This window comes from Arvicanthis niloticus, chromosome 19, assembly GCF_011762505.2.
Source record: "Arvicanthis niloticus isolate mArvNil1 chromosome 19, mArvNil1.pat.X, whole genome shotgun sequence".
Taxonomy (NCBI): Eukaryota; Metazoa; Chordata; class Mammalia; order Rodentia; family Muridae; genus Arvicanthis; species Arvicanthis niloticus.
In genome coordinates, this window is record NC_047676.1 from 11,857,972 (window position 1) to 11,883,677 (window position 25,706).

The 25,706-nt window shown below is 46.5% G+C and overlaps 1 protein-coding gene across 3 annotated transcripts in view; it reads left to right on the forward strand.

The window, feature by feature from the left end:
- The window catches only part of Trio (trio Rho guanine nucleotide exchange factor), a 289,368-nt gene that overhangs the window by 237,164 nt on the left and 26,498 nt on the right, over window positions 1–25,706 (forward strand). For all 3 annotated transcript variants that reach the window (XM_034523627.2, XM_076916395.1, XM_076916394.1), the window contains exons 35-40: window positions 10,664–10,956; window positions 11,754–11,924; window positions 14,464–14,559; window positions 16,924–17,072; window positions 18,905–18,971; window positions 20,628–20,731. In XM_034523627.2, the coding sequence (XP_034379518.2) occupies window positions 10,664–10,956; window positions 11,754–11,924; window positions 14,464–14,559; window positions 16,924–17,072; window positions 18,905–18,971; window positions 20,628–20,731 (880 nt within the window). The remainder of the gene's footprint in view (window positions 1–10,663; window positions 10,957–11,753; window positions 11,925–14,463; window positions 14,560–16,923; window positions 17,073–18,904; window positions 18,972–20,627; window positions 20,732–25,706) is intronic.

The following is a 25,706-nucleotide window of genomic DNA, read 5'->3' on the forward strand; positions in this document are numbered from 1 at the left end:
TAAACAAACACCAGCCCAGCGTGTCCCCAGAGGACTGTTTTGTCCATGAAGACTGGCTGTTTCACATTAATGGTTGAGCAGTCTGAATTCTATCTCCAGTTTTCCCACACTTAAGTCCCACCAGCTCATTCAAAATTTACAGCACAGTGCATGTGAGTCAATGGGCACCCAGGGAATGGTACTGTAGAAAACAGACAGTGTTGTCTCTCCTCCATCTACACATGACCTTGGGTAAGTCCTTGTTAGTTCGTAATCTGCAGTTCCAGCCTTGCGCCTCCCTCCTCCCCTGCCTTACCCTTCCCCCTCCTCCCTGCCCTCTTCCCTTCCGTCCTCCCTGTCCCCTCTTCCCCCTCCTCCCCTCCCATACACCCACCTGCACTGCTGGTTATTGTGCTCTTCAGAATTCTTTTTGAAATTTGTTTATTGATTTTTTTAAGCAAAATACATTTATAAAACTATTTTGTTCTCTCATTTTTATAGGCAAGGTTTTACATGCTTGATGGATAATACATCCAGGAAAAATGCTGTGAAATTACATTTAACATTACAGCCGATTTTACAGCGAATGTAGAGTTTTGAGATATTAGTAATCAACCATGGAACTCCCCTTCTTGCAGGGAGCCCTAACCATCCCGAACTGACTTTTCTAGACATCTTGCTGGTGAGCTGCAATCTCTTTGGTCTATCTTTGTAAGTAGATCACAGCATCTAGGCTTCAGGGAGAACCCAGATTTATAGCTTTTCATTCTGAAGAATTTCCTCCAGGTGCTCAGGGCTGGCCTCTGGGATGAGTGAGCAAGTCCATAAACACGGGGAGGTTGGAGTAATGAGCCTCGGAATCTGTCCAGGGAGCCCCTCTTTCCTCTTCCTGCCTGCAGGCATGGGGGCGGGGACTGGGCAGCCACAGCCCAGAGGCTCTGGTTAATTTCTTGCAGTTCTCTCCTAAGACCCTGCAAATGTAAAGGAATGGGTCAGGATGCCTAACTGTAACAACCGGGAACCCCTGGGCGTGGGAGCAGCCAAGAGTCCTCACAATGACCATTGAGTGAATGGATGTGTGTTCCTCTAGGCGTCCTGTGTGCAAATCCATGTCTCTCACTGATCCTGTGTGCAAGTCCGTGTCTCTCACTGATCCTATGTGCAAGTCCGTGTCTCTCACTGATCCTGTGTGCAAGTCCGTGTCTCTCACTGATCCTGTGTGCAAGTCCATGTCTCTCACTGATCCTATGTGCAAGTCCGTGTCTCTCACTGATCCTGTGTGCAAGTCCGTGTCTCTCACTGATCCTATGTGCAAGTCCGTGTCTCTCACTGATCCTGTGTGCAAGTCCGTGTCTCTCATTGATTTCTTTACCGTCTGGCCACCTTTTATTCTCAGACGCACAACTGAAAATGCTTCTGTGTTACGTCTTACAGTCAACTCTAATCCCGTAGTGGAAATAAGAACTTGTAACTGTGAGCTGTAAAAGGAAGACAGAGGACTCAGACTTGGGATGTGCAAGGCAGTTGAGTTCTAAGGCTGCATCCTCTCTTCTGTCTCCCTAAGCTGGCGGGGCCCAGTGGCACCGAAGATCACTCTCTGATCTTCTGACTGGCAGGAAGAACAGGAATGTGCTGTGCTTGTGGTAACATGGGAACTGACAATTGAATGTTTCTCCTTTCGACTCTCTCCTCATCTAAAAAAGAAACACAGCACAGTGTCTGCCCTTGTCCTGTTCCGCCACAGCCCCACGCAAAGGCTGTTTGATTGCTTCCTGTGGCTGCTTGCTCCCTGGAGGTGGCAGTGCCGCCTTATCACTGGGGCGCTGATTAAACCCAAGGACAGGATTCTGCTTTAATTGGTGTTCCTAGCAGAGGCGGGCTTTCTCATTCCCTTTGTCTCCAAGGCTGCTTTGTTTCCTCCTGGAGTAACTCCAGGCCCTCTCCTTCCGTCTCACCAAGTAAGTGGCTTGAATAGCTCAGGGAGGAGTTCTTACAGGAGGACTCTTGACAACAGGACATTCTTAGAGAGCCACCTGCCTGCTCCCAACGCTCAAGAAACAGGACAGAGAATTTTCAGCCGCCTCCCAAGAAAGTCACCCCAGCCTTTTCTTTGCATTCTTTGGTTTGTGCTGCTGTTATTTCAGTGTGTGATCGCCCCCTCCACCCCCCACCCCCGAGAAAGAGGGGAACAGTACTTAAAAGTTAGTAAATAGTGACCGAAACAGAAGCATGTCATTTTGGCCTAGGAAGGAGGTGGGAAGCAAGATGATGTAAGGCTGGGTGTGGCCGGCGTGACCCTGAGTGTGCTCTGGGTGGACTGTGGGTGCGTGCCCACGCGTGCTGGCTTTTCTTCTTGGAGTCTGTGGGCAGTAGTGCTATGTACGTTTGTTCAGCACCATTTTGCTTTTGTTCTGTTACTAAAATGCAATTTAGGAAGAATTCTTACTGGGTTAGGACTCTTTTGTTTCTTTTCTTTTTTTTTTTTTCTAAACTAAACCACGAACCTCACCATATAATGTGCTGGATATTTGCCCTGTGGTTTGGGAGCGTCAGCTGCTTCCTTCCTCTCCACAGCTATAACTCTTCCAAGCTAATATCGCATCCCTGGAGACTGAAGCCGGAGTTAACCCGCCCCGTGGAGGATGTGGACAGTGATAATACTTGGCAGGCTCTCTGCAGAGCATTCCAGGGCCTCCCCACTGCCCCGTAGTACTGCATAAAAATGAGCACATTGGTATGGGCTCTGTGACAACATTGATAAGTTTGCACGGTTCATAGCTGGCCCGATTATGTGCATACTAACACAATTGAGGCATTTCTGTGGCAGTAAAACACTTCACTGCTGACATTCTGAATCTGGTTTTGATTTTGAAAGAATAATAATGCATTTATGTATGAACGAAGTGTAGTCTTATCACCATTCCAACCGAACCACGTGGCTTAACTGTAGAATGTTCCTTTTCACCCTGCTGGATGGGGCGGACTTTGTACGTCCCTTGTTTCCCATGAAGACAGCTTTTAGCTTTTAAACGCATCTACATCCTCCCACATTTGTAGATTTCCTCTTTAACAAGGCAAGCCAGATGACCTCATTTTTTAACAAGAAAAAAGACAGTAAGCAGAAGTGTAAATGTTGGCTGTGGAAGTGTCCCAGGTTAGATATGCCCAAGCCGCGCGATTTGGAGTTGTATTTCAGGGACCACTGTGACCATGAGTATCCGTGATTCCTAACAAATAGCATTAGGGGTTGTGAAGGCAGAATGTGTGGTGGGCACCGTGTGACTGCCTGTCAGCCCCCAAATTAACTGTGTGTTCCCATAAATGATGAGTCCTGTGTCTGTTCAGGCAACAATAAACACTGCAGTGCTCTGAAAACAGCTTCACAAGCATAAATTAAGAATTAAGACACTGTTACTTCATAACATAAAGAGCCTCCTCATCCCTCTTCCCACAGTAACTAAATACTGAGCAGCCCATCCCCTGGGTGGGTTTGTTGTTTGTGTGTTTGTTTTTAGAGACACTCTTTAAGTGACTCTAAAAATCTATCTTATGGAAAAGAACAGTGTGACTTTTGTGTACCAGGGAGGATCTCAACGGAACAGAAAAGCCAGATACATCGCGGAGCATCCAGAAAGGCACTTGCTGTGGAGCTAAACAGACCAGATCATGTTCTTGCTCTGCAGGGTACCGCACTGCTTCTGTGGAGGTGCCTGGGTCAACATGGGGTCCCCTCTGGCATCCTCACCCATGGATCTTCATTGGAAGGCTAGCCTCCAGCCTTCCAGGGCCTCCATAGGTCCCCTTCCTCTCCCCTCCCCAGGAGCAATGTCCCACACAGCTCAGTGTGGACACTGTCAGGCCATGTGCTGACCAGAGAAGGTCATGAGGGCTACTGTGAAGACACTGCCTGTCCTTCCAGCCCTCCCCACCACACACCAGGGATGATGCCGAGCACCAAGAAAGAGTGGTGCCAGGTTGGAGGATAACAGGAAGCTGAGAGTTTGTAGGATTCATACATGTCTGTTTTTTAATGATGATGACGTGTGTGTGTGTGTGTGTGTGTGTGTGTGTGTAAGTTTGCATGCAACACTGCTATCTTAACACAAAATCTGCTTTTGGCCTTGACTTGAAGACCCTACAGTTCATTGGTGGCCAAGTAGTTCCTAGGGGGCTTTGTCTTCTCTCTGACAATTTAGATCTGTGTCTGTAGAAAAATCCTGCTGTTCATCTTCCCCAAAGGTACACAGTCCTGACTCACATAAAAAGCACTAAATATGGCGTGCCTGTTCCAGATGCCAGAAACAAGGGCTAAACCTTCTTCCAAGTCAGTATTTGTCCAGAGTAGAGAAGGATTCCATTTAGAAGTGAACCCTAACATCAAGGTGAATTCACGAAAGAAGGGAGCAGGGATTTATCTTTTACAACCTGGCTGTTGTTCACAAGTGTCATTTTTAAGCAGCCTCTGTGTCCGTCAGTCAGGTGAGCAGTAGACCCAGGGATGCCTGGGTCTCCTGTGCCACTGCTGGATAGAAACGTGAGAGAGATGTGCAGGATCTTTCTGGTGAGGCTGTAGAAAGAAGGTACTGCCTTTGCTCTCTGCCTCTCTAAGGGCTGTGTGTATAGGAACCCAGAAAGGGCCCGGGAGGAGCCAGCTGTATCCAGTGTTCACCTTGCCCTCCTGTCACCGAGGCTGCCCTCCTCAGAGCCTTGACTTATGCAGCTCCCTTTGCCTGGAAACAGACAGCCTGGCCGTAGCCATCACCAGCTGTAGACCATGTACTCCGAGAGTCCTGCTCCTCTCTCCATTGGTTGGATGGAGCTCCTGACATCCGTGCTAGCTCAGCCTCTCCTCCCATGACGGCTCCGCACTGCCTCACCTCTAACGGATTCTTCCCACTTGGCAGTAAAGGAGATGCTGTGCATCTGACTGGCCAGCTGGAGGGCTCCGCCCTTTGTCTCCTTTGCACTTAGTCCCCTCGTGTCTCTATCTGAGACGTTAGTGATGACATTCCAGAGGACCTCTGAAATGAAATGGTTTTCCAACTAGAAAGGCTGACATCCAGCATCCGTCTTACAGGAGAAGTCAAGAGCCGTGTTTCCTGAGGTTCATATAATGTTCAAGTGGGCCGGGCGGTGGTGGCGCACGCCTTTAATCCCAGCACTTGGGAGGCAGAGACAGGCGGATTTCTGAGTTCCAGGACAGCCTGGTCTACAGAGTGAGTTCCAGGACAGCCAGGGCTACATAGAGAAACCCTGTCTCGAAAAACCAACCAAACAAACAAACATATAATGTTCAAGTATGTCAGGAAGAAAACTGAGGACCGGTCCTGTTGAGAGTTCTCTAGGAGTCCACAGAATCCAGATCACCCAGCTCTGGTTGGGTATTGGGGAAGCCACACACTGCATGACCTGGTGACTCAGGCTAGAGCACAAACCAAGTGCACACTGCTCCTGTGTTCACACGCCTGTGTACATGCACACTCCCAGGTCTGTGCATGGTTCTGGCTTTCAGCCTTCATAAAGAAAAGCCACGGCAGTCTCTTCCTGGTTACTTTTAATTGATGCCCATGACTTTTTTGTGTTTCAGGATTCAGGGGTCGTGAGAATGGGGAGGGGGCCGGAGGCGCTGCGGTCAGCCCTCCCCTGTGAGTGTGTGGGAGGGTCCTGCCTGCCGAGGAGCACGGCATCTGCTGCTCGTTTATGTGCATTTTCTCAGGCTGCAGAGACATGTGTTCTTCATTACAGCGTGAGCCGTGGCCATACTGCGCTGGGGCCTCTAGTCCAATCTGGGTTTTTATTTATTTATTTTTCTAAAGACAGGGAAATTTATCTTTTTTCCCTTGTGTCTTCTGTGCTCACTTTGTATTTGAGGCAGACACAGAGTTCACATTTTTGCATCACAGACCCAGTACGCACCACACTGTAAAGTATGCAGGGTGCACTTTGTGTTCCTTGCGTATTTTCATTCATTACCCGTCTCCAGACTCTGCCTTTGGAAAGATTACTTCCTGTGCTGACATGGCAGCTTCTTGTGCCTGACAGTAACAGCTTAGCGTGAAGCCGGGATCCTGGGTGTGTGGGAAAGGCATGGAATTTTGGCTCACAGTGTGCTGTCATCACTGCTGTCCTACAGGGGACAAACTGAACCTATGGGAGAACAAAGAAATTAGAAGCCAGGCAAGAAAAGGTTTCAGATACTTACTCAAAGGAGAAGATAGACTGTAATTTGTAAAATGACCATGAAATACATCTGTTCTTAGCCACCAATACTGTACCATGTCATTAAGCAGATCGATGTCTCTTCCTTAGTTCCTCAACTGGTTTCCCATGTGTATCGCCACCATTATCTGCAGTATTTGTGACCTGTCAGACCATTGTAATCCTGGTATAAGACAAGACATGATCCCTGAAGGATACAGCTGGCAGAATAGCTTACAAATTGGCTCACTTTTATGTCATCTTGAGAATCTCTAGGGCACTGTGGACTTTAGTTTTTTATTAGGAAAAAAAAAAAAAAACCTGATACCTTGATTTTTAAAGCAGAGACTTTAAATCCCATTGGAAGAATTTAGACATGTTAGGAATGTTCCAGTCAGCTCCGTCTGCTGTAGGGATCTAGCAGCCTAATTTTCCTGCTGAATTCTGTGCATTCTCTGGCTCATGGTATCCATTGCTGCCTTCCTGACATTTCTGAACAACAGCTCTTCTGCATTCAACTCTTGATAAGTCAGGGACAGAGTGCTACAGGCTGCCAGCTGGCCTCAAGCTTTAGAGCACAGTCTCAGGGTTGTCTTCCTTAAATAGTAACAATGCCTACACTCCTACATTATAAACATTCCTACAGTCCTCGGGACATGAACTGGAAATGAATCCTTTGCACTAGGAACTTCTCTCTGAGTTATGCTCATCCTAATGGAAGACTAGGAAGACATCATGGCATAGTTCATTTGACACAAGTTCTTCAACACACCCTCAACAAACACCGAGATAGAATAATGTTCATTAACCAGGAACTGCCGGTTTAGTTCAGTGATACAGAGCCTACCTGGGAATGTGAGAACTCGATATTGTTCCCAACACACACACACACACACACACACACACACACACACACACACACACTATCATTTAGGGATACTACAGGAGAATTTGAAACGTGAGACAGATGGTTACTGGAACGTTTCCCAGTGTTGAATGTATGCATCTTGTAGTGGCCCGGCCTCCTCCTCCGTGACTTGGCTGTCAGCAGTTGCCCATGTGTGTGCTCGGTGGATATGATATGGGTGAAGGGAGCCTGACCAGCAGATGCCGAGGGTTGAGAGGCCATGCTTGTGCAGTCCCAGCTGCTCTTCCCAGGCAGACCATGACGAAGAGCAGCTCAATCCATTCTCCTGCATTTCTATTGGCTGTTTGCAGTTTCTTCTCCTCTCCTTCTCCTTCTCTTTCTTCTTCTTCTTCTTCTTTCTTTGTTTTTTTTTTTTCAAAAACATGAATACTATCTCCTATATCCGTTAGGTTATATTTACAAAAGGCTTTTTTATGATCTCTCCACACAGGAGAGGGAAAAGCATTACCATTTTCAAGAAAGCAAAGCAGGAAAAGGCCAGTGGGCTTTAAAGGTCCCTAGACCCTACAGGTGACCTGCAGGCAGGGTTGGAACTCCAGCTCCAGCTGCAGCTGGCTGCAAACAACTCCCTCAGCAAATACTTGCAGTTCCCCTGCATGTGCCAGTCAGGCCAAGCCCTGAGGCCTGCTGCCTGCACACAGCTGCACAAGCCCTCCCCCTCCCCTTGTGTGCTATTGAGACTGAGAAGCCAAAGCAGTGTAGATTTGGGTGAGTCATTTTCAAGCTCAGAGTGTGCAGTACTTAACTCTAAAACTTCACTAAAACTCCGCGGCAGTCCATTGCCGCTTCTTTACACTAGTGTAGTCTCAGACCTTCTCCCACAGGGACAGTAGGGAAAAAGCTGGGGGCGGGGACTCAGTCTTCCTTAGGCTGCAACTAGCGGGCTATGATCCTTTTGGTTTTTTTTTTTTTTTTTTTTTTTTTCCTTACATTTCAAGAGCTTTTATTAATCACAGATGTCCAGGTTTACAGACTGGGGTTAGAAAGCTTTCTCCTCCCTTGGGCCTGGCCCTGTGCACACATGGTAAAACCCTCCCGTGTGGACCTGGAGCCCTGGCCTTCCTCTTCTGGCTTTTTTCTGTCTTCACTGAAAAGGAAACCACAACAGCCATTTCATGACCTCAACCTCAGCAAAAGAGCCCCGCGGGATTCCTCCCTAAGGCTGCAGGCCGTGGCTGCTTTTCTGTGTGCACACCTGCATGGATCTTTAAGCCTGCTTGGATCTCTTTATCCTGAAATTCATCCTTTATAATAGGGGACAAATTTCTTTTAAAACAGAAAAATGATCAAGTCACTATCTAGATTGTTTCCGCCACGCATCTATAGTGTTTCCTAGACATTGCCTCCTGCTGTCCATGAATTCTAGGTATTGTCAGAGCGCTCGCTGTTTATATAAATACAGTCTACCCATTTCTGAACCACCAGGGAATCCCAGATGCCTCAGCTGTAAGCAGCTGGTTACAGTTTATAAAGTCACTTTATTTCACTCTCATTGTTTCCTGAGTCCTGGAATTGACACTGTAGAGGACACATCTACTACAGAGATGCCATCACAAGCTCGGATCTCTAGTGGATTCAAAATGTATACCAGTGCAGTTGCTCTGCTGGACAAAACTGGTTCTTCAGATCACTAAAACAGTAGCAGATACTTTATCGCATTCTATTGATGATCTCGTTGTGTTTAAATGAGAGTGTTTAAATGACTTATGCATTATGTCACATCCTAGCACAGAGTAGATATGGGGACTAGGATGACCTACAGATTTAGGCAGAGAATTTTGTTCCATTAAAACATACAATGTATTATTATAGAGAATCAAAAGCATGGGGGATTTGACATTATACTTACGAAGTGGAAGGAGGAATTATCTAGTTATTTTTCCCATTGCTAATATCTAAAATTATGACTGTATCTGATTTATACCAACTACAATAGGACATCTGCTAACCTTAAAGACAGATGGGGATATTTTCCCTCTGTATCTTCACACTTCTGAAATGAAAGACTTTCAAAGTAAAACTGAAAGATCAACACAGTTTCCTTCTGAATCCATAGTAGCTGCTAGCACTCAGAACATTTTTCTCTCCCATGAAGTATAATACTCTCAAACAGTAAGAATGCATCAGAGCTCAGAAGAAAGGCTGTCCCTTCACGTTCACCATGGCACACTGTGTGTCCACCTTCTGACCACACGGATTGGATTTAAGGATGTTTGATTGAATTGGGCAGGTGGCACATGTTTATAATCCCAGTACATCTGGGAGCCTGAGGTGAGAGTACTGTGAGTTGGAGGCCAGTCTGAACCATAAGGAAAACCTGGTCAGGAAAACAAAACGTTTTTAAATTAGCTTAGTACCGTGTGACACATGAATTACCAGGCCCTCCATCTCTGTGTCATTTACACGGTCACTGCACCAAGAAGCCTGAGTTGTGGACTGTTGGCTTCTGTGCTCATAGATGCCAGGGAGGGATACTGACCTAAAGTTCTCATCTTCTCCTGCCTCTTGTGGGTTATGCCTGACAATGGGCTGGTGTAAACACAGCTTAATAACTATCACCAAAAAACCAAAAATAAATAAATAGAAAACACATGCACACCTATGCATATACATGCTGACTGCATGATACATGCACAAGCTACAAGAGTTATTTCTTAGCAGACATTGTTTAGTTAGTTTTGAACCAGTTTGCTTCTGGGGAAGTCGAAATTTTAAGGCACAAATGATGCATGGTGGGTCATATCCTCTGGGAAGTAATGGGACAGCGATTAGAGGAGGCTCCCTGTCTCTCGTACTGTCTAAAGCCCTTGTGGGAGCTGTTGTCACAGGCTTCTAGTGGTCTCTGGTGGCACAAGGCAAAGAACTGTGCAGGTGTGTGTAAAAGGGTGCTTTCAAAGATTAGCGGCCATAAATCAGGCATCAAAGGGTCAAAAAAAAAAAAAAAAAAACACTTGGCCAGTGGTCATCTTCACTATTACGTCTCCTAAAGGAAATCATTCAATTCCGTGTTACTCTGGCAGAACCCCCACGTCAGGTGCTTGGAAAGTAACCACTTGGCTCCTGATTGCTGGCTTTCCAGTTTATAGGAACATTTCACCTAACTCTGGATCCATTTAATCATTTTCCTCTTGCAAGCCTATCGGCCCTGAGTTGACTACCTTGGGTGGGTTGAGACAGACGGATAGAAGAAAGATAAGTAGAGAGATAAATCCACATTTACTAATAGTGTGTCAAACTAAACAAAATCAAATTGCATGCCTGGATGTATACAGTGGCCACACTGGTCTTCAGGATAGGTGACAAGAGCTACCTTAGGGGCGGGCAGTGTCTCTGTAGCAGAAATCTGGCTTGGTAATCAACCTTAGGAGAGAGAGGTGTCAGTCCTCTCCTCCCTGTTACAGCATCTAGATAAAGATAGCAGAGTTCCCATCAGCCCACCTGCAAGTCTGTTAAGATGGGAATAAACATGCAGCTAAATGGCTGAGACTTGACCACAACATGGGGGAACTCTTGTCACATTCACTAAAATGCCTTCTCTCTTTCTTCTCATCCCATCAGACTCGCTGTCTGTCTCCAGCAATGACGCCAGCCCACCGGCCTCTGTGGCTTCCCTTCAGCCCCACATGATTGGAGCACAGAGTTCACCAGGTCCCAAGCGGCCCGGCAACACCCTGCGCAAGTGGCTCACAAGCCCCGTACGGCGGCTCAGCAGTGGCAAGGCTGATGGGCATGCAAAGAAGCTGGCCCACAAGCACAAGAAGAGCCGGGAAGTTCGGAAGAGTACGGATGCTGGATCACAGAAGGATTCGGATGACAGTGCCGCGACCCCACAGGATGAGACCATCGAAGAGGTGGGTCTGGGCAAAAGATTGGACAGTAGTAAGTCACAGCTGACTGCAAGTCATAGAGTCCAGAGACTTGAGACTCAATGGAGGCCTTGCAGTGTTTTCTTTCTTTCAGGTTAAGAGTAGTTACTGTCTTGGGGAGCAGTGGATTTGGTTTGCAGAAATCACCCATGTCCCACAGTCCCATTTAGGTTTCTGCTTTGCAGACTGATAAGTGCGGGGACAAGCTGATTGTTGGAGATGCCATCTGACTGCTTTTATTGACCACATGGGACTGCACATTATTCCAGTGTCACCAAAGTGGACACAAGACATCCAGGATATTTTTCCCTTCCCCTTTTGTCTCAGGAGGCTCTGAGTGATACTGGGGAAACCCTTATCTTTCATGGCACCAGGACACCCTCAGCACCGGCAGAACCAGTAGTGGTTTTAACTTGGCCTCTTCCACGTTCCACACAGGCTCAAAAAACAAAAACAAACAAACAAAAAAAAAAAACAAAAACAAAACAATGTCACATTTGTCTTATTTTATTGCTTCATGTGTTTTCTGTGGTTTTTTTTTTTTTTCTCTTTCACTAAGCTTACTTTTGCTGAGTTTTTACCACAGTACGGAGGTCATTATGTATTCATTTATCTATTTTATAAATCTTCATTCTCTCAGTAAAGCTAAAACTGGAATTTTCATGCAAACAGAAGACATGAATATGTGCTTGATCCCAGCCTCACTGTGCTGAGTCGAGCCTGTAAATGGGGCTTGCTCGTCAGGGTCCAACGTGAACAAACAGTCATTGGTTTCATTTCAGAGAGGACGGAATGAGGGTCTCAGCAGTGGTACACTGTCCAAATCCTCATCCTCGGGCATGCAGAGCTGCGGAGAAGAAGAAGGAGAGGAAGGCGCCGATGCTGTGCCACTGCCTCCGCCCATGGCCATCCAGCAGCACAGCCTCCTTCAGCCGGACTCGCAGGATGACAAGGTAAGGGGACAGCCTGTGTGCACCCAGGCCAGAGGCGGAGCCCTCTCTTAGATTCCATGCCAGCACATTTAAAGGCTGTGGGGGAAGGCACTGGAAGCCTGCTGTTTTCCCAGCAGCCAGCTTGTCTGTACCTCAGAAGTATGAACAGCAAATCCATTGCGAGCAAGCAGGAGGCCAGCATATGTCCTGCCGTACTACATGGTCGTGTCGATATGTTGAGTGTATTTTAATAATACTGCAGCCGTTGCTGCTCATAAAGTGATTTTTAACGCGCTGGTTAGAGTCCTCTAGAGAGAAGTCTCGTGCAGCCTGCCTGAACACAGCTTTCAACACACAGTAGGCCATCATGTTTCTTCCATAACGTGTTCTTGCACATGGCTTTCTAGTTAAATTAAGGTTGTGTTGCTCTACAGTTACTCTCCCCGACATGCCACGTGTGCTTGTAGGATTAGAAGCCCCCAGAAGTATGCACTGGTAAGGAATGCTAGGAGCCAGCCTGAGAGCCGTGTGACTGTCTGCCCGGGGTTGTCTGAAGGCTTCAAGCCTCGTCAGTCTGTCTCCCTCCAAGTCTTCTATCGTTTTAGATTAATTTTTCCACCCCAATTGTAAAATCTCAAAAATAAAATATCAAAAAATAGGAAGCCTAGTAAACGAAGCTTGCATGCCCTTGCTCGCCCTGGTCCCATGGTGACCCTCCCCGTCTGTTAGGAGCTAAAATAGAGCTAGGAAGTCATCTCTGGGATTCATTATTGTCCTTTAATTTTGTTTTCTTTGGCAATAACTAAGTTTCCTGAATAAAATAAATGTGCTTTTAGCATTTTTCCTTCACTTTTTTTTCCTTTTCCCCTCCTGACCCCCTGATTGGTACTGTCCGTCACTTTCGAGATTCATCAGCCTCCATTTGACAACAGAAGATGCACTGCACTCATTGATTGGCAGCAGTGAGACTCCCACACTCGATGCTTAGTCTTAATTCACAGAACACAGCTCCATAGCCCACACACCTTGTGCCTCACACAGTTGAGCACAGCCAAAGGGCCGTGGGTCTGAGCACACTGGTCATGAGCTGCGGAGCCAAGCTTTGGTCTGTCCCCTTAAGAGTTGAGTGTCATTCTTGGTGAGGGCCAGTCTGAGAGAGAAGGTGAGGGCTCTCAGTCTGGCCAGGGACCAGGCTGTGTGGGTGTTTGTGACGACTCATAAGCTGTTTTGTAACAATCTAAACTAATAGCTTTTTCAAAGCAGGACAATAAATTTCTTAAATCTGGGTGGTTATCCAAGCAATGAGGCACAGGCTTTATTGCCTTGTTTTTCTCCCTTGAAAGGACTCAATGCCAGAGTCTTGTTTACTGGAATCATTTCTTGTTTACCATGAAACCTGGTTGGGTATTATCAGTAGCAAATCTTCATTTACAAAAATCTAGCAATGTTCCCAGACAGTATATTATCTTGAACTAATTTTTTGTTTTGTTCTGTTTTCTCTTTCTGTAAACCCACTGCAGCATTACGTTGATCTGTGTTCTGTGTCTGTTTTGGCTCAGTTTCCTTACCTTTCCATTTGAATTTTGTTTTCTTCTTTTTGTTCATCTCATATTCCAAACATCATTAGAGCAAACCAGCATTTGTTTCATAAAGTGCGTATTTTGGTCTACATATGTAAAAGCCTGTTGTAATGATCTGTATCTGTCCGCTGTGAGAAATGCATCTCGCAGACAGACAGCCAGAAATGCATCTCGCAGACAGACAGCCACGTGTCGCATGCATCTCTGCTGCCCTTAATATGACACAAGGTTCATATTACTTATGCCCCTCAATCCCCAGCTACTCTACAGGAGAAGTAATCTGCAAACAGTGTTTGCTAATTACTGAAACTCAGCTCAGTGGCCCCTCCCTCAGCCTCCCCGACTGTCACCCCGTGATACCCTCGATCTAGCCATAAGTGGCATCTGATAGCTTGTGAGGCTTCAGCTCTTCTGTCCTCTGCAGTAATCATTGGGGAATGGATGGCACAGGAAATGGTGAGCTTGTCCCCCTCTCCCATCTGGGCACCGTACCCTGGCTCCTTCCCTTTCTCAGTCCCGTGAACACAGTAAAACCATTGTTAGTGGTCCCATTTCAGTTTCTTGATTATTTGGGGATTCACCCACTAGACCTTAAGCCTCTTTCTGTTCTGCTGACCAGGTTCTGTGTCTCTCTCCATAGCCCAGAGCCTGAGCCAGCACTTGCAGAGTTACAGTTAGCATGCCCCCGTGCCCAGTCGCCACTCTGAAAAAACATTACGATGTTACACGACTGTGGATTAAAAACAGACGTTGTCTGCTTCCCACGTGTATTCTAGACAGGTTTTATTTAATGTTTCATGTCAGAATATTGTAAATATAAAAGGATGACTCTAAATAAATGCAAACAAAGACAAACTTGTGGTCTTTTTGTCTGGACTTACTTAAAAAAAAAAGAGCTGGAGTTTACGAGGGAGTTCACTGTCTGCCGGTTACTAATGAGAGGCTCTCCTCCCCGTCCTTTGTCTTAACTTCTCCCACAGGCCTCTTCGAGGTTATTAGTTCGCCCCACCAGCTCTGAGACTCCCAGCGCAGCTGAGCTCGTCAGTGCGATTGAAGAACTCGTGAAGAGCAAAATGGTAAGGCTCCTTCAAGCATGAGGTTTGCGGGTCACGCTCCTGTCTGTGTACAAACGCCTTTGCCATGGATTGCAGCCATGGCCACACACTACTCTCTCTATGACCAGGAATGAATCTAGGGTCTGCTCTATCGTCCTACAGTCCGTCGGTGGTTTGAAGGCCTCACAGAACTCAGAAAAGCTGAGGCTCTAACAGTTGCAGTTTATTGCATGACAGAGCTCAGGTTAAAATTAGCCTAGCAAAAGGTTGCAGAGGGCAGGGTTCAGGAGACACCGGGTCCCAGCACATATGTATCTTCACATGAACAAAGCACACTCTGCACTTACATGGGGCAACACAGAGAACATGACAGCTGTAGTGGTTTATCTGGGCCTCAGTCAGTATTTAGTTATGTATGCTTGGTTACCATCTCCTCTGAGATGCTCTGTGAACTAGCCCCCTCTCCACCTCTCCTCTCCCTCCCCCCACCACACACTTGCATTTAAAATAGGGGTTTTTCCGATGACCTTCCCATAAAACATGGCAGTAGGAGAGGATTTGACAGTGATACACTGAAAAACCCTGAGGTCTCATCATTCCAGCTTTGGGGCAGCTCATGCTGGACTTCTTTGTCATCCACACACATCTGTGTAAGGGACCAGTGAGTGCCACAGCCACAGTGACCATCCAGAGTGTTGCAAAAGATTACCATCCTTTGTTCTCATCAGATTTCCTGCGTCCTCTCTGGTGCCATGTCAGGCAGGTCACACCTGAGAACAGGCCTCCAGGAGCAGCCTGAGCCTCTGTTTCCGGTCCCGGCAGCTGCCATAGTTATGAGGGCCTGCCCCTGTGGGCACAGATGAAGGCCTTGACTAGGCCTTTGCTCTCTCCTGTCTTTCTCTTTTTCCCTTCATTATTCAAATAAAGAGAGTTCAGTCTAATGAGGCCCAGCTGTCTAGTCTGTACAGGGCAGAATGTCCTCCTTGCCACCCCCCTCTTTGGCGTCCTGTCATCAGCCACCTGATCCACAAGCATGATGCAAACCCTGACACAGAAGAACATGTACTTCCAGTAAAGGTCAACTGCTTGCTAGTTATTTATCAGAGTGCAATTTTCGGATCAGGCTCCATTTGTTAACTAACAGTGTCCTGATTTTCATAAATGAGAGGCGTAGTTGGTGTGATTTTTACAGCTCCGTGGACTGCCCTTAACAGGGTTGCATGCACAGACCTGTGTCATCAAAGCTCCATGATGAGGACGAGTCTGTCCCCGTTAAGGGAAGAGAGCAGGGCACACAGTAGCAATCACACCTTACTAACTAACAGCAGCTAAGTAACTAACAGCAGCTAATTGTTCCTGCACGTCACCGTTCTGTTTCTCCAGAGATAAAAACCCTTCTGTCAGTCTAGCTGGAAGCTTGGGGTCGGGAAGGGTTAAAGGCACTATAATCCCTAGGCATCTAGGCACTCAGTCAGGAGAAGAAAGAATTGATAAGCAGCAATTAGAAGGTCTCTTTGTTTTTCTTTTTTCTTTTATTTATTCTTCTCTCATATATTAGATCCCAACTACAATTTTTCCTCCCTTCCTTACCCCCGAGTTCCCTACCTTTACCCCAGGTCTACCTTCCCATCTCCCCTCAGAAAACAGCGTGTCTTCCAGGAACATCAACCAAATTCAGAAGTGACAGTAAGACCAGGCACGTGTTCTTACATCAAGGTTAGATGAGGCGACCCAGTAGGAGGAGAAAGGTCAAGGACAGCCTCCAGCCCCACTGTTACAGGTCCCACAAGAACACAAGCTAAAGCACCATAACACATACGCAGAGGACCTCGCTCTGATCCACACAGGCAGCCTGATCTCTATGAGTCCATCTCCAAACTCTGCATGAGGCTCTACAGTGGGGAAAGTGTGTGAGCAATCTTGGGCAGTGTCACACAGACACGCAGAAGTTGATTGGTATTTTTACTCTGACTTTGCTGTTACCTGGCTTCTCTGACTCAGTATGAGTTGTTGGCTTTGCTGTTGGGAAGATTTATATTGTTATTTTATGTGAGCATGTTTTGCCTCCTGTATTTACCTGCAGAGGCCAAAGGAAGTTGTCCAGATCCCCTAAAGCTAGGGCTCTGGGTGCTGGGGACCTGCTCTGTGGGCTCTGGGCATAGAAACTGAGTCCTCTGCAGAGCAGCCCATGTTCTCACTCGCCACGCATCTCTCCAGCTCCTTCTCGATAATCAATCTGTTTGATCTGCTGTTAGAAATCTTGCCATTTTCCAGCCTGTCAGTTGTATTTTCTGACGTAGACTTTCTTACCCTGTCATCAGCCACCATCGACTGAGGGCAGCTAGCATTGTTCATTTGCTGCGTGTCTTTCAACGTTTCTTCCAGGCGTTGGAGGATCGCCCCAGCTCGCTGCTTGTCGACCAGGGAGACAGTAGCAGCCCGTCCTTCAATCCCTCAGACAACTCCCTTCTCTCATCCTCCTCACCCATCGATGAGATGGAAGAAAGAAAATGCAGCTCTCTGAAGAGAAGGCAGTAAGCAGCGTCCGCCTCCACACCTCCACACTTCCCTCCCAGTTACAGCACGTGTGCCTGTGCACGCATGCGTGTCTTCTGCCTGTGTGTGTGTGCACATGCCTGCCTTTGGGGGGGGGCGAGGAGATGTGGTAACCCATAGCTATAGTTTCTGTCACTTTCCCTGTCTGTTAGGCTTTACAAATAAGAATATTTCATGACAAGAATATCGTCCCATGGTCTGTAGTGAGAAACTCCTATAATTTCTATTGTTTATGTAGCTGTGAAGAAAAAAGAAGGCACCATAAAATTAAATCAATTTGAAAAAATCAAAATGTGAGTATTTTAAAATGTAGCTTACTGGCAGTGTTTCTCAGTTCTGGTAAAATCAGTTAATGGCGATGAGTATCCTGAGAATTAACACCGAAGGCTCACACTTCCTCTGGGTGAGAGGTGCCATATGCTGCGTGGATAACAAGCTGCTTTGGCTCAGTAATAATAAGCCCAAGTGACTGAACGGCACCGAAAATAGGGAGTGTGCCAAGGTGAATTTGGCCAAGTGAATGAATGTGAATTTGGAACTTTTATGTTACATATATGTGCAAATATATATATATTTCCTGCTAAGTCCAGATAGAGTTGTTTGTGGTCAGCCCTGAAATCATATGTACGTAAACAACTTCCCTCAGATGGCTAATTTTCTCTTTCTCTGCTCTCTTAGTTTTCCATAGTTCTTTGACTAGGCTTGGGGCCCTGTGAAACCTCCCCCTCCACCCTGGCGTGTTCATTGGTATTCTCACTGTCCAGTCTTGCTTAGGCAGCCATGGTGTTGAGCCATGCGGAGTGGTGCTTCCCTGACATTTCTCAGAGGCACAACCTGGCAGCAGACTTCCTCCCTCTTCTGGCTTTTATAACCCTGCCACCTTCTTCTGCTGTGCTCGCCAAGCATCAGATGCAGGGGGGTGGAGGGGAGAAGGGGGTGTCGTGGATGTATCTCTGGTTGTTAGACACTGTCAACAGCTATCAGTTGTTCCTTGCATTTTGGCAAGCTGTGTCTTTCTATAACGGTCCCCTTGGCTGTAAAGAGACACTTCTTTGATGAGGAGTAGGAGTTTGACTTATCTGTGGGCATGAGGCTAGAATGTTGGTTTAGGGACGTGGCAGTAGGGTTTTCCTCTAAGATCCATGACCTCACGAGCTTCAGCTCACTGCCTAGGTTTCCGGTGCCAGGCATGTTCTCCGTCCTGCTGTGTGGTCCTTAAGTATGGTTAAACAGCTGCTGGTCACCATGCACCTCTAGTGAGACCTTGCCATGCCAGTCATCACTGTTGTTCAAAAGTATCCAGGAGGATTGTTGATTCCACTCCTCCATAGCACCCTCTGGTACTGTGAAATCCAATCATCAGGTAGATTTCAGGTCAGATCCAGCTCAGAGCCTCCAAGTCCTGTGTCCCAAGTGAATGGTGGCTTCAGCAATAGAGACCTTGACTTCCGGGAGACTACCAACTGGCTGAGGGATGTTCTCTTTTATCTAAGCACCCTTGGCTGTTACAGACAGAAACACTTCAGTATCATGCACACACTCTAAATGGCTGACTTAGTGACCACTCCTCCCACCTATGCAACAAAGTGGCACCTGTGCTTCCTTTTCATTGTGGGCCACCATTGTACTGCGTGTCTGCCTGAGCGACTTCAGCTGAGAAACGGCTCGAGCTCTCTCACTTAACCCATCAGACCCAGCTGTGTAAATCTGATATATTATTGTACAGCTAAAAGAACCCATTCTCACCAAAGCAAGTTTGTATAGGATAATTTCTTCAGAAAACAAATTCTGTATTTCTCTTTTATTCCAGCTATGTTTTGCAAGAATTAGTGGAGACAGAGCGAGACTATGTGCGGGACCTTGGCTGTGTGGTTGAGGTACGTATCTTCAGAAAATTAATAGCACAAATCACCCAGAGATACCGTTTTAAATGGCAGAAGGATATACTTTCCAGAAAGCCTTAAAGAAATGTAGCTAGCTGTATAGAGAATTTTTTTTTACATAGTATACCTTGGTATATATTTTACATGTAATTAAGATTTTAGCTTATTACTACCATCAGTCTTGTGATTTTTGTATTGAAATTTTGCCTTTAATTATTTCATGAGAGTAGATGTTGCCACAGAAACAGTAGTAATATTGCTTGAAAACCCAGAACTGTGGATTCAGTCCATTCTGAGTCCACACACTACTGACGCTGGCCCGTGACTCTACCAGGGGATTTGTTTATGGCTTTGGACAGAATGGCCCTGCCACTGTTTTCAGTCACAAGCATTGGCTGAGTGCTTCGTAGCTACAGCAAAGCCACCACCTTCTGTACTAGTTAGTTACAGGCAGGAGCTCAGCAGTTCACCCTCAGACCTTGGTCGACTGGGTGGGCCGGTGGTTCATTGGTTTGTTGGTTGGTTGGTTGGTATTTATATTGTGTTCTTCGGCCTAGGCTAACTTGGAAGTCACAGTGTAGCCCAGACTGTCCTCAATTGTGGCAGTACTCCTGCCTCAGCGTGTTTAGTACTATATCTGTGAGCAACCACATCCAGACCAATTTTCTTAGACCTGTTTTAGTGTTTAGGTAAGGCTGTTCTTGAACTCATAACCCTCTTGCCTATAGTTCCCAAGTGCTGGTTTTACAGCAACATCCCTTTGTGCCACCATCCCTGGCTCTAAAGGAAAGGTATTTTTATAGTATAAAATATCATTTCCTTTCAGCTTTGCAGATATATACAGAATCCTACTTTGGGTACACAGAGCTCTTAGGCTGTAGTTTTAGCTCAGTGGCAGAGCCCTTGCTTAGCTTGCACACAGCATGGATTCCATGCTCGGCACAGCTGAAGAGCAATAGTGGTAATAGTCACTGTCACTCCCCAGCATAAATGTATAGCATGCTAGGTTGCTCTGCAGTCGTTGTAGCAATACGGTTTATGGTACAAACTACATCTCATTAGAATTGAATATTAGCTTTGTTTTCTTTTCCAAAGCAGGGTCTTGCTGCATAGCCTAAAATGGCCATATGCTCACTCTTCCTGCCTCAGCCACCCAAGCTGCACGCCATATCCAGCTGCACACCACAGAAAATGGACAGCACACTTTAGCTCTATAGTTAACTGACCTCTGTTAACAAGCACTTTATAGAAAAAAAATATTGCTCAAGCCTTCTTTAATATGCTATGTAACAATCTCAAAACATCAATTCCTTTGTTTCTATAATATAAATCCTAAAAGCAGAAGGATTCTGACTGACCAACTCTGATACTTAGTAGCTAGGATTGTTTGCTTTCTGAAACCACCTACATATTTTCAGCTATTTAAGTTCCTTAGAAGAATTTTTATTTACTTATAAATCTTGCATACTTTAAGGAGAGGCAATTTCAGCAGTGAATATAGCAATATATTTGAAGCCATAGGTAGGGACAGTTTCTATGCAGGTTTTGATCTGTTCTTAAGACAATGTGTGCCTGTGTGGTATGACTTTCAGTCCAGTACCTGATGCAGACATCTCCTGTGTGCACTCATCTGCACGTATTGCTTTGTAGGGCTACATGGCGCTTATGAAGGAAGACGGTGTTCCCGATGACATGAAGGGAAAAGACAAGATCGTGTTTGGCAACATCCATCAGATTTATGACTGGCACAGAGAGTAAGTAAGACCTTACCGTGCATGATGCTGTATCCAGCCTGGGCAGGGCTCAAGGAAATGCTCAGGTTCGTTTTATTCTGTAAGAATAACAAAATCTCGGAAGGAGTGTGAGCTAAGGGCAAAGTGCTGTACTATTGTAGCATTTTTATGGCAAGGGAAAGAGTCATGTGTTTTTCATGCTAGTCTATGCCCTGAAGAGAGTCAGTCTACATGGGGTCATGACTTACCACTAAGGAGCCATTTCCTTCCCCTCTGCATTAAGCCTTTATCATTGTAACCCAGATACCTGACATAAATAACTCTCGAGGAAAAGATTGACTGCAGCTTATGGCTTCAGAGGGTTTGGTTGGATGGCTTGGCACCATGAGACATGGCAGCAGGAGACTGGCTGAGAGAGAATCTTCACTTCCTGTTAGACAGGAAGGACAGAGGTAGATGGGATAACTAGTCCCAGTGACTTCCTTCTTACAGTCCCTGTCTCCTATCATCCCCACAGCATCCCCAGAAAGTGGCACTAACAAGAGGCCTAACTGGAAAGACAAGACTGTGAGGACATTCATATTCAGACCGACCACTGGCCCCAAAGGCCCTTGGTCATGTCGGTTAGTCCAGCTTCAAGAGTTCTCAGTCTCTTCCGAACTCAGTGAACTCACCTGTTTATCAGAAATCAGAAAGTGTCATACTTGGAGCACACGGGACACAGGATTAGCATCCCGTTCCAGAAGGAGGAACAGAGAGATAGCAGGAAAGAAACCGAAACCCCTAATTCCTGTAGATCCATATGGAGTGTACCTTGGTGTGGCCTTCCTATTTGAAGACCACAAAGCTGTTCTCTTGGGCTGATTTTTTTTTAATTGCTGCAGCTTTTCTTGGTAGAGAGTCCAGACATCTCCAAAATCCCTAGCTCTTCCTTGCAACGGGCCATTACTCTCATGGCTTTCTTGCATTTCCCTCCCTAGCTCCCTGCTAGAAATCTGACCCTAGCACACATCTCTGGCTTCCATTTGGAATCTCAGTCAAAGGCCCTCTAACCAGTTATGCTCGCCTTCTTCTTGCCAGAGTCTGCTGCCAGCCTGAGCTTTGTCCTGCCCTGCTGAGAACGTGGCTGCGGGAGTCTCTTGGTTAGCTAATCCAAGGGAAACGCCATTCTAGGTCGCCCTGTATGAACAAAGCACCTCAGCAGCTCTTTTGGGGGCAAAAAAAAAAAAAAGTCTTTGAAATGAGTTAACCTTTCATTCTCTTGAGTCTGACTAATTCTTGTGATGCCTTCAGGGCCTCCTCTTTCCATATTGACCCAGTGCAGAAAGGTTTTTTGGGGCTTTCTCTTTAATGACCTTGTGTGTGCTTAAACATGCTTTCTTTTTTAGCCAAACTGCATGTTTTTAGATCTTTCTGCTCCTCTTGTTCCCCTTCTCATAATAAACCTGGCTAGAAGCAGCCTGTATCGACTGCCTCGGCCTGTCTGCTACACTCCCTTGGGATCTTCTCCACCAAAAGTGTTAGTTCATTTCGTTCACATGCAGCCTTGGGCTGGTGGTAGCTCAGTGGCAGCGTGCAAGTCTCTGGGTTCAATCCCCAGCACAATGAAAACAAAACAGATTCACCCTCATCAAGGTATATTGGACATACCGTATCGTGTAGCCGTTGTCGTCAGAATGTACTGGGAATGGCCTTTAACCCGCTTCGCCATGGAGTCCGTGCCCCATCTAGAACCTATGTATGCATCTTTCCTGTGCACATTTCTGTCAATGTTCTGCTCCTTTGATCCCCCACGAAAGGCACTCACTGTGCTCTGGGTATAGTATTCTGGGGCTTCTATAGCCCAACATCTCCATAATTTCCAAATTCTACCTACAAACCAGTTCCAAACACCGAAGAGCTACTTGGTGGAAGTACTCAGAGCAGCATCATGGTCCTTTAGGTACCAGCTCTCCAAATTAGTTCTTTTGTGACCAAAATACCTTACATACACAAGAGACTGAAGGTTTGCCTCAGTTGTTTCAGGGCCTTACTCCAGCAGTAGACGTGGACAGTTTGACTCAGTGCTGCCTATTACAAAACCTAAGTTTATCCTTCCAGAAACTTCTCCCCGGTGTAGCAGGGATCTTGACAGTTTCAGGATGTGCTGGTGGGACATCATGAGATGTCAGAGAGTCAAAGAGATTCCTGCTATACATAAGTCACAAGGAGGTAGAGGCCTGTATTTTGTGGTAAATATGGCTCACCTCACCTATAAGATTTTCTCTGAGGTTTACAGATGGGAAAGGGTCGCTTCTGGCCCTTGGGCTTACATGAAGTGTAGATGGGAAATCGGGCTGATAGTCCTTCAGATGAGGTAAATCTCACCGTTGCATAGTTCCTTAGCACTTCTCGAACCCACTGATTAGATTTATTGGATTAATTCTTCTTTTCTTTCATTTTTCCATGCTTTGAGATTGTCATACATGTATGCAGTCTTGTGACCATACCTACCCTCTCCCCGTAAGAGCCCCACACACATCTCCCTCCCAGCCCCCTCCCTCTAGCTCACCATGTCTAGTTAGTGCTGCCTATGTGTGTGTGGGCAAAGGACCATTCACACGAGCATGGGAAAGCTAAGAGAGGCCACAACCCCAAGAAAACTACCTCCAGCAACCACTAGCTCTCAGCTAGTCTTGTTTGAGGTCTGTCTGGGGAAAGAGAATGTTGTCTCTGTATAAGCAACCCTCACTGTGGTTTTTACTAGTTATGTTAAAATTCTTGTGTCTGAGCCAGCAAGAAATACAAACCAGGAACCCTTTCCTTTCGTCCCTCCCCCTGGATCCCCAGTTTTCATACCCTGCTTCAAGTCTGTGGTCCTTTGTCTCCATACACTCAGAAAGACACTGTGGCAGCAGAAATGTGTAGTTTAGGAGAGTCTTTGCCTTGCCGTAGACAGGAAGTACCAAGGGTCTTCTAGCTTGGCCTAGCTCCTAAGGTTTCTAGGGCCTCCCAGATAGCACAACCCAGCTGGCTATCTAGCATTCAAAGCATAGCCTGTCAGGGCATTTCATAGTCTCCCCCTCTGTGCCTCCCTTCTTCATCTGTACCACATGCACGGCAGTATCCTCATACCCAGTGACTGGGTTAAGATCTGCATGGCGCTCTGCAGCATCTGCACACAGTGAGACTCTGTTTCTAATAGAACTGCAGCTGCCTTTTGAGTCCAAGTTACTGTCAGAAGGTTTAGAATTCACATGCCCAACTCAATGTCACTGGAAGAGCAGACAGGATAGCCCAGAAAAATAAAACTGGGTCACAGTGTTTAGCTCGCATCTATCCTAATCAAGAGATGTGTATGGGAGCCAGTGTATAGGAGCGGGCCTCGACCTGACAGAGCTCGCCACCACACACCTGCCCCTCTGTTTCTAATTAAAAAGCCCTTCATTGTTCAGGGCTGTGTAACACTGCCCTCTGATACTATAGAGGGGTTGCAGCTATAGTCTTACAGCTCGAGGTCCTGGACAGTCCCACCACTGCCCCCGCTTTATCAACATAGCTACTCCGCTGCTACAGCATGCTACCAACATCTGCCAAGCCCAGCCCTCATTAAAACTGGGGAGTGGGGGTACTCAGTGGGTAAAACACAGGCTGCTCAAGTGTGAGGACTGGATTTCGGATCCACCCTCAGCATCATGTAAATGGTGCGTGGGCACAGAAACCTGCCTGTAATACCAGCACACAGGAGGTAGAGGCAGGATCTCAGGAGTGAGCTGGCTAGGAAGACTAGCCACAGTAATGAACTCTGGGTTCAAATGAGAGACCTTGCTCAGTAATCAAGGTGGGCAGGATCATCTATCAGCTGTGAGTCTCCACACACATGTGCACAGACATACACTTACACACACGTATGTAACCAAACACATGTGAACATTCACATACATCACATACATGCACCCACATAAACAAAATGATTTAAAAAAAACCCTGAGGCCATGGACCCACTTAGTTCTTGGGCCCAAATAGTCTGGCTGGTGTGTGCTTCTCCAGCCTTTTAAACTGAAATAGCATCCAGGTGTGGGAAGGTGTTACACTAGGGCACTTCAGTGTAGCCTGCTCTTAGCTCAAGGGAGTATAAAACCTTTGAGCTCAGGAAAAGCTCATTATTTGTACAGTCAGTCGTGTCTGACTCACTAGAACCCATAGGTAAATGACTGGGCAACTCTAAACATACCTCAACATATACCTCTACAGAATACAGACCTAACAAGAGCATAGTGTGGCCAGTTCAGAAAGGGATGCTTGGGGAAGTGAGATGGCTCAACAGGCAAAGGTGACTGCCACCAAGCCTGAGGACGAGAGTTCAATCCCAGAACCGACTCCAGTGAGTTGTCCTCCACTTGTATACTGTTGTCTATGAGCATGAGCACATAAACACATAAAAACAAATGCAAAAATAAAGGCGGGGCGTGGCGTGGCGTGGCGGGGCGGGGCGGGGCGGGGCGGGGCGGGGGCAGGGCGGTGTTTGGTACTTTCATTCAACTTCTCCCAAGGCTTGTTCCTAAGCTGTGACAGGGAAAGGAGAAGGGCAGATCCCTGGGATGTCTGTTGAAATTGGATTCAGAGATGCTATCCATCAGAGCGCCTGCAGAGCCAGGGAGACATTAAAGCCTAGTGCTACCAAGCCCAACGCAACCTGCAAAATAATAAACGGATAGGTGATAAGGTCCACACATGGCCTAGACCAGAGCCGCTGGCCTGTGATCCTTTACGAAGCGGAAGTTTCTAACTACAGCCCGACTTCAGGGACGTTTGGGAACATTTCATAAAGCTGGCCCAGGGGAAATCACTCGGCTTCAGCTTCTAAAATTATCATTGAAATTCATAGATAAGAAGACTGAGTTTTCAGAAATGAAAAGGACCTACTGCACTGGAAATTTGTTTTCATTCAGTATCAGGGCAGATGTGAGTGCATGTGTCCTTGAATGAAATGGAGACAAGAAATATTAATTATTCA